General features: G+C 44.7%; 1 protein-coding gene across 1 annotated transcript in view; it reads left to right on the top strand.

Moving 5' to 3' along the window:
• Positions 1 to 5,211: 5,211 nt before the first annotated feature.
• The window catches only part of FER1L6 (fer-1 like family member 6), a 117,223-nt gene continuing 108,949 nt past the window's right edge, over positions 5,212 to 13,485 (top strand). Inside the window, exon 1 of the mRNA XM_053395325.1 lies at positions 5,212 to 5,307. Coding sequence (XP_053251300.1) covers positions 5,291 to 5,307 — 17 coding nt within the window. The 5' untranslated portion in view covers positions 5,212 to 5,290. The remainder of the gene's footprint in view (positions 5,308 to 13,485) is intronic.

The raw sequence follows: 13,485 nt of genomic DNA, 5'->3' as shown, positions 1-13,485 counted from the left end.
AAAGTGGCGTTCAGTGATTGGATAGTTTGTATGCAAATGAAGGATCGAAAGTGACATTCAGTGATTGGCTAGTTACAAAAAATGGTTACTGTTGCATTCTAGTGGAGCTCTATATACGCAGGCTGACTGAGCTCCTCAGCTCAGTTCTGTTCCAGCTTATGAATAAAGAGCTGCTTTGGAAGAATCGCTGTGTCGTCTGATATGTTCGCCCACAACTTAACACACTGGATGTACATTTCCAAAATATAAGATAAAAAACAAATACAGTGGTACCTCAGGTTACAGACACTTCAGGTTACAGAAATAGTACCTCGGGTTAAGAACTTTGCTTCAGGATGAGAACAGAAATCACACAGTGGCAGCGGGAGGCCCCATTAGCTAAAGTGGTATCTCAGGTTAAGAACAGTTTCAGGTTAAGAACGGACCTCCAGAACGAATTAAGTTCTTAACCCAAGGTACCACTGTAAAATAAAAGCTACATACAGTTAGAGGTTAATAATTATTTCACTACTAATATACTTCTTCTTAATTGTATTTCAGTTCCACAATTACTTTGATAAAATACATATCTTGTTATGTGCAAATGGCTTTAGATACCTATTAGGTAAATTACCATATAGCGTATATTCAACACAAAAAACGGCGACAATTTGTTGTTGACAAAGGACAGCTGGACATATAAAGGGCCCCATGACCTTCAGTAGCTTAGGGCCTCATCAAACCTAAATCCAGCCCTGAAGATTATATACAGAGTTACATGTTTTCTACCTTTGCTTCAGGCTTTCTTTTCAAACCATATTCTCCAGGCTGCCTGTGGCACTTGGCGCTAAGTAGACATTGTCAGCCCTGGAGATGCCTCTCTCTTTCCTTGTTTTTCTTTCTCCCACGCACCCATTGTTTGCCATGCTGCTGGGTTTATTCCAAAGAATTCTCCACGGCAATAAAAGATGAGTGTGTCTGTTTTCGCTGAAGGAACAGGGGCTAATGGATGTGCATGACATCTGTCATCTTAATATCTCCTGTTGTGTTTGATCAGCAGGTGAAGTCAGCTGGCATGGGTTGAATAAATATGGCAAACCCTCTTTTCTCAAAAGAGATGTCTGCTTTAAGCTGGCAGACTTTTTTTTAGGGGGGGGGGATGAAAGATTAATTCAAAGCATGCTATCTCCTCTACATTAACATGCATCACTCTTAACACCAGCTTTCTAAGACTTGTAGCAATATCCTTACCACTTCGCCAGGAGCTCAGGATAAGTCCCATGACAAACTGTTCCACATTTTGCTCATACGTAATGTAACCCATGGTGTTGCTATGCAAACAGCGCATTCTGATATATGTTTATTCAGAAGCAGGAAATAGGGAGAGATTCGTTTTTGCCGGCATTTTAATGATCTACCCAATTTGCACTTCTTGAAACGAAACTATCCTTCAAAATCGGCACTTCTCCAATGTTGCGATTCAGTTCTGCGAGGAGACACGGTGTACAAAAATGTATATAATTAGGGGCATAATTATGCATATGATCGTTAAAATAAAATCCAAGTATGAATTATATTAGGGGAAATTGCTTAGCAAAAATGTGTGTATGTGTGTGGGGGAGAAATACTAAAATCCTGACAAATTTTCATTAGGCTTTTTATTAAAAAAAGAAAAAAGAAATCATACATTGCTGTGGAAATGTGGAGAATAAAATTGGTTTAAAAATGGAAGGCTGAGAGAAAGTGAAATTGATAGAATTTGTCCACCCCTATTTAAAAGTAACTCTTGCTGATTTCAGTGGGGCTCAGGTCTCCTATAGCCTGTCGCTTCATTTGGGTCACATCCTGGCAAATTTAGGTTGTGCAATTAAACTGCTTGGGAGCTCTTGGACAATGGGAATCCTCACGATGGGATTTTTTTGTGGTAAGGATAACAATGGGGGAAAGTTTGTTGTTGTTTAGTCGGTTAGTCGTGTCCGACTCTTCGTGACCCCATGGACCAGAGCACGCCAGGCACTCCTGTCTTCCACTGCCTCCCACAGTTTGGTCAACCTCATGTTAGTAGGTTCGAGAACACTGTCCAACCATCTGGTCCTCTGTTGTCCCCTTCTCCTTGTGCCCTCAATCTTTCCCAACATCAGGGTCTTTTCCAGAGAGTCTTCTCTTCTCATGAAGTGGCCAAAGTATTGGAGCCTCAGCTTCACGATCTGTCCTTCCAGTGAGCACTCAGGGCTGATTTCCTTCAGAATGGATAGGTTGGATCTTCTTGCAGTCCATGGGACTCTCAAGGGTCTCCTCCAGCACCATAATTCAAAAGCATCCATTCTTCGGCGACCAGCCTTCTTTATGGTCCAGCTCTCACTTCCATACATCACTACTGGGAAAATCATACCTATACGGACCTTTGTTGGCAAGGTGATGTCTTTGCTTTTTAAGATGCTGTCTAGGTTTGTCATTGCTTTTCTCCCAAGAAGCAGGTGTCTTTTAATTTCGTGACTGCTGTCACCATCTGCAGTGATGATGGAGCCCAAGAAAGTTAAATCTCTCACGATAATGTTTTGCGGTACCATTCACAGTGCCACCTGCCCCCAGGCAGTGAGTACTAAGAGGTATGATAAAACAAACTCAGACAGACAACGGTCAGGCTCAAAAATGGCCACAACTTTATTAAATAACAGGTGGAGGTGGAATTTTGACCAACTGTGCTGTGGAGGGCAGGAGCATCCAGCTTTTTAGCACTGCAGCCAGTGCCCAGCCAGGCAGCAAGGCACTGCCCCTCCAGCAGAGCCTCTGGCCCATTTTATCTTAACTTTCTGGCGGGAATCCCTCTCAGAACTTCTGCTGACCAGGGAATCCCCTTATTGGCTGGCCAACATGTGGGCTTCTGCTGCTGGGGACGGCGGATGGGGTGAAGGCCCTCAACCGCCGCCCACCTGAAAAGTGTGAGCAGCCACTCTTGGCACAAGGTCATTTAACCTCCCCATAAACCAATCAGGCTGGAATGCTTGATAAAGAGCCAATATCCTGGTTACTCATCTTGTGCTTGATGGAGCTTGCTCCCAGATGAACAGACAAACTGCACAGTCTTTAAAAAACAACAACCCCACAGCCCAATAAATTGTAGTTTTCTGGGGGTCTTTTAACAGAATGTTCAGCTCCCTTAAAATTATATTTATCAGGGTCTTTGGAGAAAAGCATGGCAGTTATGCTGGCATTAGTTATATTGGCATGAAACCAGTATTCTTGTAGAGCAGAGGTTCCCAGACTTATTTAGCCTTACTGCGCCCATTTCAGAAAAAAGTTTCTCAGTGCCCCACCTCTGAAAATCTACCTTCTTTAAGCGAACAAACAGATAACAACAACAAGAAGAACCAAAACAACAACAACAAAAATAGCAGCAACAACAACTTATTATTTATACTCTGCCCATCTGGCTGGGTTTCCCCAGCCACTCTGGGTAGCTTCCAACAGAATATCAAAATACAATAATCTATTAAACATTAAAAGCTTCCCTAAAGAGGGCTGCCTTCAGATGTCTTCTAAAAGTCTGGTAGTTGTTTTTCTCTTTGACATCTGGTGGGAGGGTGTTCCACAGGGTGGGTGCCACTACTGAGAAGGCCCTCTGCCAGGTTCCCTGTAACTTGGCTTCTCGCAGTGAGGAACCACCAGAAGGCCCTCAGCGCTGGACCTCAGTGTCTGGGTAGAACGATGGGGGTGGAGACGCTCCTTCAGGTATACTGGACCGAGGCCATTTAGGGCTTTAAAGGTCAGCACCAACACTTTGAATTGTTCTTGGAAACGTACTGGGAGTGTACAGAAAGAGTCAGGAACAAATTTGTGCTCTTATATGTATCTCTATTTCTACTTACGTCCTACAACATAGTAAAGAAAGATGTTGTTGTTGTTCAAGACACCATGAAGCTTGAAATTATAAAATTATTTATTAAAACCCATGGGGCAGACCAAAATGAAGCCTGCCAGCTCAGTCCAATCCACCCCAGGGGCAGGGCTGGCGCCACAGCCTTCCTGCCATTGGCCAAATAGGAAGGCAAGCTGCGATCCACTTTCCGGTCCTGATTTTCATTTCATTTATTGAATTTATTGAATTTACACACCTCTATACCTAGCGGTCTCAGGGTGGTTAAATGGTTGAGCCTATTTTATATCGGTCAATAAGCTTCATATATCACAGTTGTGTATACTGTCATTTGCTTGCTCTTCCATCACCCCGGCAATAATTATAATATTCTCTATGAAAGAAAGCTCTGGAGCGTTTTAGTGGTGCTTTTTTTGCAATAATTGGCTCATTTGCATATATACCTGTTGAGCAGATGGAAAGCAAGCACTTAGACAGCTATAGAATCCATAGAATTGTAGAGTCAGAAGGGACCCCAAGATTCATCTAGTCCAGTGTTTCTCAACCTGTGGGTCCCCAGATGTTGTTGGACTACAAAGCCCATCATTCCTAGCCAGCATGACTGGTGGTCAGGGATGATGGGAGTTGTAGTCCAACAACATCTGGGGACCCACAGGTTGAGTACCGCTGAATTCTAGTCCATTCCCCTGCAATTCAGGAATCTTGTGGTCAAACATGGGTCTCAAACCCACAACCCTGGGATTAAGAGGCTCATGCTCTACCAACTGAGCTATCCCAACCGAGTGAAGCCAGAAAGCCCAGGAAAACCCCTTGCCTCCAGCATGACCCCAAGATCCAGGGGAAGCATTGTTGCTGGGTAAGCATCATTGCACAACAGAGGAAACACATACAGTAGGAACGGTTTTTCAAATTGTTCTTCTCTTCTTTATGCTTCCACTGCCCTCCTATTTTCATTTAATGCCCACTCCCCAAATTGCACCCGAGCCTACTACTGCGCCCGGATCATCCCCCCACTTTAGGAAACCCTGTTGTAGAGCTATGCCCACAAATGTTCACAGTGAAACAGATTTGGAGCATGGCAAAGGTGCTTTTCCGCACACATCAAGTCAGAGGCTGCTGGAGGAGCTGATCTAAACGTCCCAAAACAATGAGCAATCTGATGCTTATCTCACAATCCCGCTGAAGGAAAATGCCAAATCTGCCTAGTTTTACAGCGCCTCATTTAATTTCATGGTCCTGGGCATTCTTGTACTGAATGAGAAAAGCGCAGTCATATGTTTAAACAGCCCCACCCTGACGGAGTGGCTGATATCTTGGTAGGCAAATCCTGGCAAATCCTATAGTTGGTGGCAGCAGAGGCAGCGATGACATGCCTTCGGATTAGTTGCAGAACACACAGCCTTTAGCGGACCAAGGGTTGAGGAGAGCGAAACAATGGAGAAGCTGCAAAAGTAAGTCTCCTTTTCTGGGTTACATGGGGAGATTGTGAGATGGGGGACAGCGGATGAAAATAAACCAGTTCCAGGACTAGGGGCAGTATGCCAACAAATGCTGTGTTGTGATTAGTTTTTGTTCTCTTTCTCTGAAGGAAGTTTCATTTTGTTTTTAGCTTAATCTGATTGACAACTTCCAAGCATCTTTGGGCCTTCAATACTATGCCAATTTCCTGGGCGTAAAAGTCATTGAATTCATTTGTAAGATTCCACTGTTTAGCCCACAGTCTGGTACTACGCAGACCTGCATAAATTCGTGTCCTATGCAGAAATCAGAATGCGTTGAAACTGCGGGGTTCAGGTATGTTCAGTTCATAGCTGTCAATGTTTCCCTTTTATTAAAGGGAAATTCCCTTATTCCTAATAGGATTCCTCGCCAGAAAAGGGAAAAGTTGACAGCTATGGTCCAGCTTTGCAGGAGGCAAGGCATTACTCTTGAAGCCTTAATAGTTATTTGTAGGATTACATCTTTAAAGACCTGAATGGAGACCAGAAAACTACTTAAGCTGTTTCCCACATCCTATGCAAGGCTTTTCTTAAGAGGGAATGGCTATTAGATTAGTTGCAGTTGCAATCCTGTGCAGACTTACCAGGGGTAGATACCTCCAACACAATGGGAACTTCGATGCATGGTTAAGATCATTTGTGCTCATGAAGGGATTAGGGCAGTTATTCACAATCCCTCTTTCAATACTGGCTGCGCCTGCAAGTATTTCAGGGCAGACATACCACATCATTGGCCATCAGTGTGTGCCTGTAACATCCTGCTGAAATCCCGCAACTCTTTGTACCGCAAGCAGTCTGATTAATTCTTGTCCCACTCTTGTTGTACTTTGGTCCAAGAGTGACCCTCTAGGCACCAATAACGCGACATCATTGCAGAAGCATCACAGAACAACTAATGGAATGGTGTGTGGATGGTCCTGTTTAAATCCACCACTAATACATTGAGAGCCAGTGTGGTGTACTGGTTAAGAGCGGTAGACTCGTAATCTGGTGAACTGGGTTTGATTCCCTGCTCCTCCACATGCAGCTGCTGGGTGACCTTGGGCCAGTCACACTTCTCTGAAGTCTCTCAGCCCCACTTACCTCACAGAGTGCTTGTTGTGGGGGAGGAAGGGAAAAGGAGATTGTTCGCCGCTTTGAGACTCCTTTGGGTAGTGATAAAGTGGGATATCAAATCCAAACTCCTCCTCCTCCTCCTCTTCTTCTTCTTCTTCTTCTATTATTGCATCAGTGACATGTTGCAGAAGAAATATATACATATTTTTTAAAAAGAATTGTTCAGTAGCACCTTGGAGACCAACTAAGTTTGTTCCTGGTATGAGCTTTTGTGTGCATGCACACTTCTTCAGATACGAAAGCTCATACCAAGAACAAACTTAGTTGGTCTCTAAGGGGCTACTGGAAATTTTTTTTATTTTAAAAATATATTTCTGCTGTGTCAGACCAACACGGCTACCTACCTGAATGTTGCAGAATTCAGCCGCAAAAAACAACAACCTAGCAGTCTGGAGGGACTCCAAGACTTTAATGGTGTGGATGCATGGGAACCGCAGGAGGACTCGGGAAGAAGGAAGACTCATTTGGCTTTTTGGAAAATATCAAGATTCAGGTTGAATCCTGACAAGACAGAAGTACAGTTTTGGGGGGACAGGAGGCGGGCAGGTGTAGAGGACTCCCTGGTTGTGAATGGGGTAACTGAAGGACCAGGTGCGCAGCCTGGGAGTCAATTCTGTGTCCAGGGCAGCTGTTTATCAGCTCCATCTGGTACGCAGACTGAAACCCTACCTGCCCGCAGACTGTCTCGCCAGAGTGGTGCATGCTCTGGTTATCTCTCGCTTGGACTACTGCAATGCGCTCTTTGTGGGGCTACCTTTGAAGGTGACCCAGAAACTACAACTAATCCAGAATGCGGCAGCTAGACTGGTGACTGGGAGCGGCCGCCAAGACCATATAACACCAGTCTTGAAAGACCTACACTGGCTCCCAGTACGTTTCCGAGCACAATTCAAAGTGTTGGTGCTGACCTTGAAAGCCCTAAACAGCCTCGGTCCAGTATACCTGAAGGAGCGTCTCCACCCCCATCGTTCTACCCAGACACTGAGGTCCAGCGCTGAGGGCCTTCTGGCGGTTCCCTTGCTGTGAGAAGCCAAGTTACAGGGAACCAGGCAGAGGGCCTTCTCGGTAGTGGCACCCGCCCTGGGGGACGCCCTCCCACCAGATGTCAAAGAGGAAAACAACTACCTGATTTTTAGAAGACATCTGAAGGCAGCCCTGTTTAGGGAAGCTTTTAATGTTTAATAGGTTATTGTATTTTAATATTCTGTTGGAAGCCGCCCAGAGTGGCTGGAGAAACCCAGCCAGATTGGCGGGAAATAAATAAATAAATAAATAAATATTAAAGGCTGTTGCTTAACGCGCTGCATGGGCAACTGTGTGGCTGTCAATCAGTTGTTGGACTGGACCCAAACATCTCCCCCCTCCCCAAGGAAGCACTTCTGTTTCAGGGAGCTAACATTTTGTTGCCCACCACCCCAGTCTCAAAGAGCTGTGAGATTCCAGGGATTTCAGGTGCTTAGCCAGAGTTCGTGTTTCCTTTTGGAAATGAGGCACAGTGAAGACTGTGATGCCTTTATGATGGATGGTTTATTTACACATATATTCAACCCAAGCCTACGATGGAGGGGACCACAGCATCAGCACCCCCACAATTCTCTTCTTTTTCCGCTAGTTTGCAGCCTTGGATTCAAACAGAAATCAAACATTGCTTTCAAACATTGCTCTGACTCTCTCTCCAGCTCGCTGCTTTGCTTCTAGGTCACATAACTCACTAAACTCTCAACTCTGGCTTCATCTGTTGAGGGATAAGCAGAAAGCCACCCATGCATATTTAAGCCAAGGCTGGATAGATTCTGCAGGTGCAGTCTGCATTGCAGATTCTGGATTAAACCGGGGGGATGGGCTTGTTGATCTCCAGGGTGCCCCAAAACACTAACATTCTGTGCCAGAGATGGACAAATGTGTCCATTTCAGATTCCGGTCTAACGTTCAGTTTTCCACTTGCCCACATCAGTGTGCAATTCCCTTTTTTAAAAAGTCATCTTGAAAATTCATAAGTATTTTGCTGTGAATGCCTCCTATTAAATACATTTTTGTATGCCGTTTTCCCTAGCAGAGACATTGGCAGACACGCTTTGCAAAGCAATTTCCCCTGCTTTAAGGCACCAATATATGAATTTATATGCACATTTCACCCACTGTATGGGCTTTTGTACACGTTAAGTGACTTGAGTGCTGCATTGCAAACTTTGGGGAACTGTGGGTTTGAAGGATGGGCTGTGCTTCCATTTTAGATGTTGATTCGGAAAATGTGGATTAGATAGGTTTGCCTTTAAGTGAAAAATTCCCCCCTGTTCCCTGTTCTCCACAGTCCATGCTAAACTCTGTCAGTCATGTGGACTAGTAGGGAAACCAGCATATTTACCACCCAAATGCTTGATGACGAAAAAACCCCTTAATGCCTTGCTGGACCACATGGAAAGTGAATTATGAGGTGTTTGTTGCAAAGTCTCAAAGTCGCAAGCTCAAAGGTTTACCTCTAAAAGGAGAGGTTCCCTTTGAACTTCACCAGAGCATGTGACATCCTGTGGCCAGTTGGTGTGAGAGTGTGTGTCGCTCTGCACATGCTCAAGAGTTCAGTTAATTTATTTCCTTCACCAAATATCTCTCTTCATGTTAAAGCACTTCCCTTTTCCGGAAGAAAGATCTTCCTGAAAGTTACATTAAGGTTACTGGAGGAAGCTTTTTGGTTCCAAAAACACATATAATAAAATAAAACGAGCAGGTCAAGCCTGTCGGCGGTGTTGACTGACACCGATCGTAACCAACCCTGCCATTGGGCAAGGAGGATAGATTTCCTGCTTGCTCAGCAGGTCCGCCCCTTCATCTTCTCCCTCTTGCAGCTTCCTAGGTCACAAGGCCAATAACTAAGCACACCAGCTGCCTTAACAGCAGACAAGTCCCCAGTGCTGAGGTGAGCAGATGCCTAGGCATGGAGCAGACAGAGAGAGATGGAGCAGGCGAGACAGAAACCGAATACCCTGTGACTGGAGAATCCATTTTAGAGCCAATATGTACATAAAGAGATGCAAATTACGGCTATCAAGAAACTCGACAAACGAGTCTGCTGAGTGCTTCCTGCTGCCTGAGAAATTTCACTTTATTGATCTGAGCTTTATTATTATTATTATTATTATTATTATTATTATTATTCCCTCTTCCCTTTCTTGAAACAAAACTTCCCTTAGGGCTCAACTAGGCATTTTTTAAATAGGTGTTTTAATCATTAGCATCTTCATAAAGCTGCTTCGAAGGACCAGGGAAGTGGCACTAATCAAGGGGATATTTAACTGTTTCCCTCCACTCTGTTCCCAATTTAAATAGCACGCCTCCTGACAATCACTCCCCAAAAGTGCTATCGGCTCCACAGAGCCAATGACAATCACCCCCCCAAAAGTGCTATCAGCTCCACAAAAAGACATGCCAGGATTGTATCTGTATGCTTTCCCCTATGGAGCTAATGACATCTTTGGTGGGATCAGGGAAAGTATTTAGGACTCTTCTCCATAGTTTGTTTTGGCCCAGTTCTCTAATCTGTCAAGGTTGTTTTGAAGTGTGATCCTGTCCTCTGGGGTGTTAGCCACCCCTCCCAGTTTGGTGTCATCTGCAAATTTGATCAGGATGCCCTTGAGTCCATCACCCAAGTCGTTGATAAAGATGTTGAATAAGACCGGGCCCAAGACAGAACCCTGTGGCACCCCACTAGTCACTCTTCTCCAGGATGAAGAGGAACCATTGATGAGCACCCTTTGGGTTCGGTCAGTCAGCCAGTTACAAATCCACTGAGTGGTAGCATAGTCAAGACCGCATTTTACCAGCTTCTTTACAAGAATATAATGGGGCACCTTGTCAAATGCCTTGCTGAAATCAAGGTAGGCTACATCCACTGCGTTCCCTTCATCTACCAGGCTTGTAATTCTGTCAAAAAATGAGATCAGGTTAGTCTGACATGACTTATTTTTCAGAAATCCATGCTGACTATTGGTGATCACAGCATTCCTTTCTAGGTGCTCACAGACTGTTTGCTTAATGATCTGCTCCAGAATCTTCCCTGGTATTGATGTCAGACTGACTGGGCGGTAATTATTTGGGTCCTCTCTTTTCCCCTTTTTGAAAATAGGGACAACATTTGCCCTCCTCCAGTCTGCCGGGACTTCGCCTTCTCCTTGTGCCCTCCATCTTTCCCAATATCAGGGTCTTTTCCAGGGAGTCTTTTCTTCTCATGAGGTGGCCAAAGTACTGGAGCCTCAGCTTCAGGATCTGTCCTTCCAGTGAGCACTCAGGGCTGATTTCCTTCAGAATGGAGAGGTTTGATCTTCTTGCAGTCCATGGGACTCTCAAGAGTCTCTTCCAGCACCATAATACAAAAACATCAATTCTTTGGCGATCAGCCTTCTTTACAGTACAGCTCTCACTTCCATACATCACTACTGGGAAAACCATAGCTTTAACTATACAGACCTTTGTTGGCAAGGTGATGTCTCTGCTTTTTAGGATGCTGTCTAGGTTTGTCATTGCTTTTCTCCTAAGAAGCAGGCGTCTTTTAATTTCGTGACTGCTGTCACCATCTGCAGTGATGATGGAGCCCAAGAAAGTAAAATCTCTCACTGCCTCCACTTACATCCTGCGTGTCTTCTATTATGGAGCTCAAGGCAATCATAGAATCATCACCATCTTTTCTAACCCCCTGCAATGCAGGAATCTTCTGCCCAATGTGGGGCTCAATCCCATCTCCCATCCAGCCACTGACCAGCTTCAGCAAGAAGGCTGCATCTCCTGCCTTTAGAATAACAATACAGTGGTACCTCAGGTTACAGACGCTTCAGGTTACAGACTCCGCTAACCTGAAGCGTATGTAACCCGAGGTACCACTGTACAGCATTAAATATTTAAAACTTCCCTAAACAGCCTTCAGATGTCTTTTAAAATAAGATAGCTGCTTATTTCCTTGACATATGATGGAAGGGCGTTCCACAGGGCTGGCGCCACTACCGAGAAGGCCCTCTGCCTGGTTCTGCTCCTTTCTATGGCTGCATACTTAGAAGATTTATACAAATAAAGCCACTCCTGCTATTAAGACAGCTCATAGTTTCTCTGATGGAGCAAAGTGAAGGGATTTTTTTTTTTAAGTATTAGAAAATCTCCTGCTGATTTTGTATGGTTTCCAGAACCACTAGGTGATGCTGCAGAGTCACTTAGCAATGAAATTGTGAAGCTGCAGTCTGTAGCAATAATCACCTTTTCTATGCAATACTTGGAGTTGGTAGTTACAGTTAGTAACCTATAAAATGCACTCTTTTGTTCCCTAGATAAGGGTAGGGGACCTGTTTCAGCCCAGAGTTTTGCAAATAATATAAAATGCACATTAAAAATTGTCAAGAAAGTTAAAAACAAGGTTTTTTTTAAAAAAATATGAATACGAATAAAAACAACAGTTGAAAATATGTAGTGTAAGATAATATTACAGATTAAAATGCAGATAGGTTGGTCCAAACAGTTTTTGTTTTTTGTTTTGTTTCTTTTTGCTGGTGCTGAAAAAGGATACAAAGAAAGTAAGGTAAAGGTAAAGGGACCCCTGACCATTAGGTCCAGTTGTGGCCGACTCTGGGGTTGCGGTGCTCATCTCGCTTTACTGGCCGAGGGAGCCGGCGTACAGCTTCCGGGTCATGTGGCCAGCATGACTAAGCCGCTTCTGGCGAACCAGAGCAGTGCAAGGAAATGCTGTTTACCTTCCCGCTGGAGTGGTACCTATTTATCTACTTGCACTTTGACGTGCTTTCAAACTGCTAGGTTGGCAGGAGCAGGGACCGAGCAACGGGAGCTCACCCCGTCGCGGGGATTCGAACCGCCGACCTTCTGAAATGTCAATAGGCAGGGAGTTCCGGAGCTGCCACACTAAAATATGAATGCCTTTCAATTGTATGAGCAGATGTGAGACAGGCTGACAGGATCTCACTCCTGCCAGCAACCATATTGCAGCATCCTGCGTTAATTGAGGTCTCCAGACCAAGAACAAGGGAGGCCCCACATAGAGCACACTGAAGGAATCAATTTTTCACACGGAACCATTGCTGGCTAGTTGACTCTAACACTTAACAGAATTAACAATTAAAGATACAGACCAAATGATCTCTGCTATTGCACTTCCAACTCTCCATCAGATACTCCCTCATCCCTTCAACCCTCCACCTCAAGAAAATTATGATAGGGGAGAGGGGTTATTTTTGCACTGGACAGCAGCATTCATGTAAACCAACCTGGGTTTTAGCTCAGAGCTAGTCTGATCGGTACACATACGCAGCTGCTTATTTGGAAACGAAGAGCTGTACACATTCTCTTGGCAAGATGCAAACCAAGTTCCCCAAACACTTGCAAACAGAGCCTTTTATTTACACAGTTATGTTTTTGTGAGGTTTCCTTTGGGTTCTTGTCTTATGATATACCCCTACAGCACTACTGGGGACACCTTTTTCCCAGATTCAGAAACGATGACAAATGTCAGAGAAGCAAATAGGTTTATTTGGTCCGGCCTTTATTTGCTCTAGGGATGGGCCAAGATTGCTTAGTAATTTGCTTTCCACCTGCAAACCTCAGTTCCCTCCAAAAACCTCACAAGTCTCTGCTTCACAGCTGAAATCCCTCAGGAGACCTACACAGGGGGTCTTGCCCCCTTTGCAGGGAACAGTGTCAGTGCTGGCCGTATCACACGCATGCAGAAAACCAAAGATTTAACACATAGGGCGATTGCTGACAGGAGAGAGGTTGAGAGATTGGCACTGCTTGCTGATTTGCAGATCCAGTGTGTTACTTTTACTATACAAAGCCCTGAACAACTTGGGACCCAGGTACCTATGAGATTGCTTTGCCCCGCATATGCCCATTCAACCCCTTCGATCAGCAGAATTGGCACAGTTACAGGTGCCACATAATATCTGTTCCACATCTGTAAGGTACTGGCTGGGTGAAGGGAAGCAGTGGCGTCTCCAGCTGAAGAACTCCCCAGGGAAGCAGCAG

The sequence above is a fragment of the Podarcis raffonei genome, chromosome 7 (genome assembly GCF_027172205.1).
Source record: "Podarcis raffonei isolate rPodRaf1 chromosome 7, rPodRaf1.pri, whole genome shotgun sequence".
NCBI lineage: Eukaryota > Metazoa > Chordata > Lepidosauria > Squamata > Lacertidae > Podarcis > Podarcis raffonei.
This window is presented reverse-complemented; position numbering and strand designations above follow the sequence as displayed.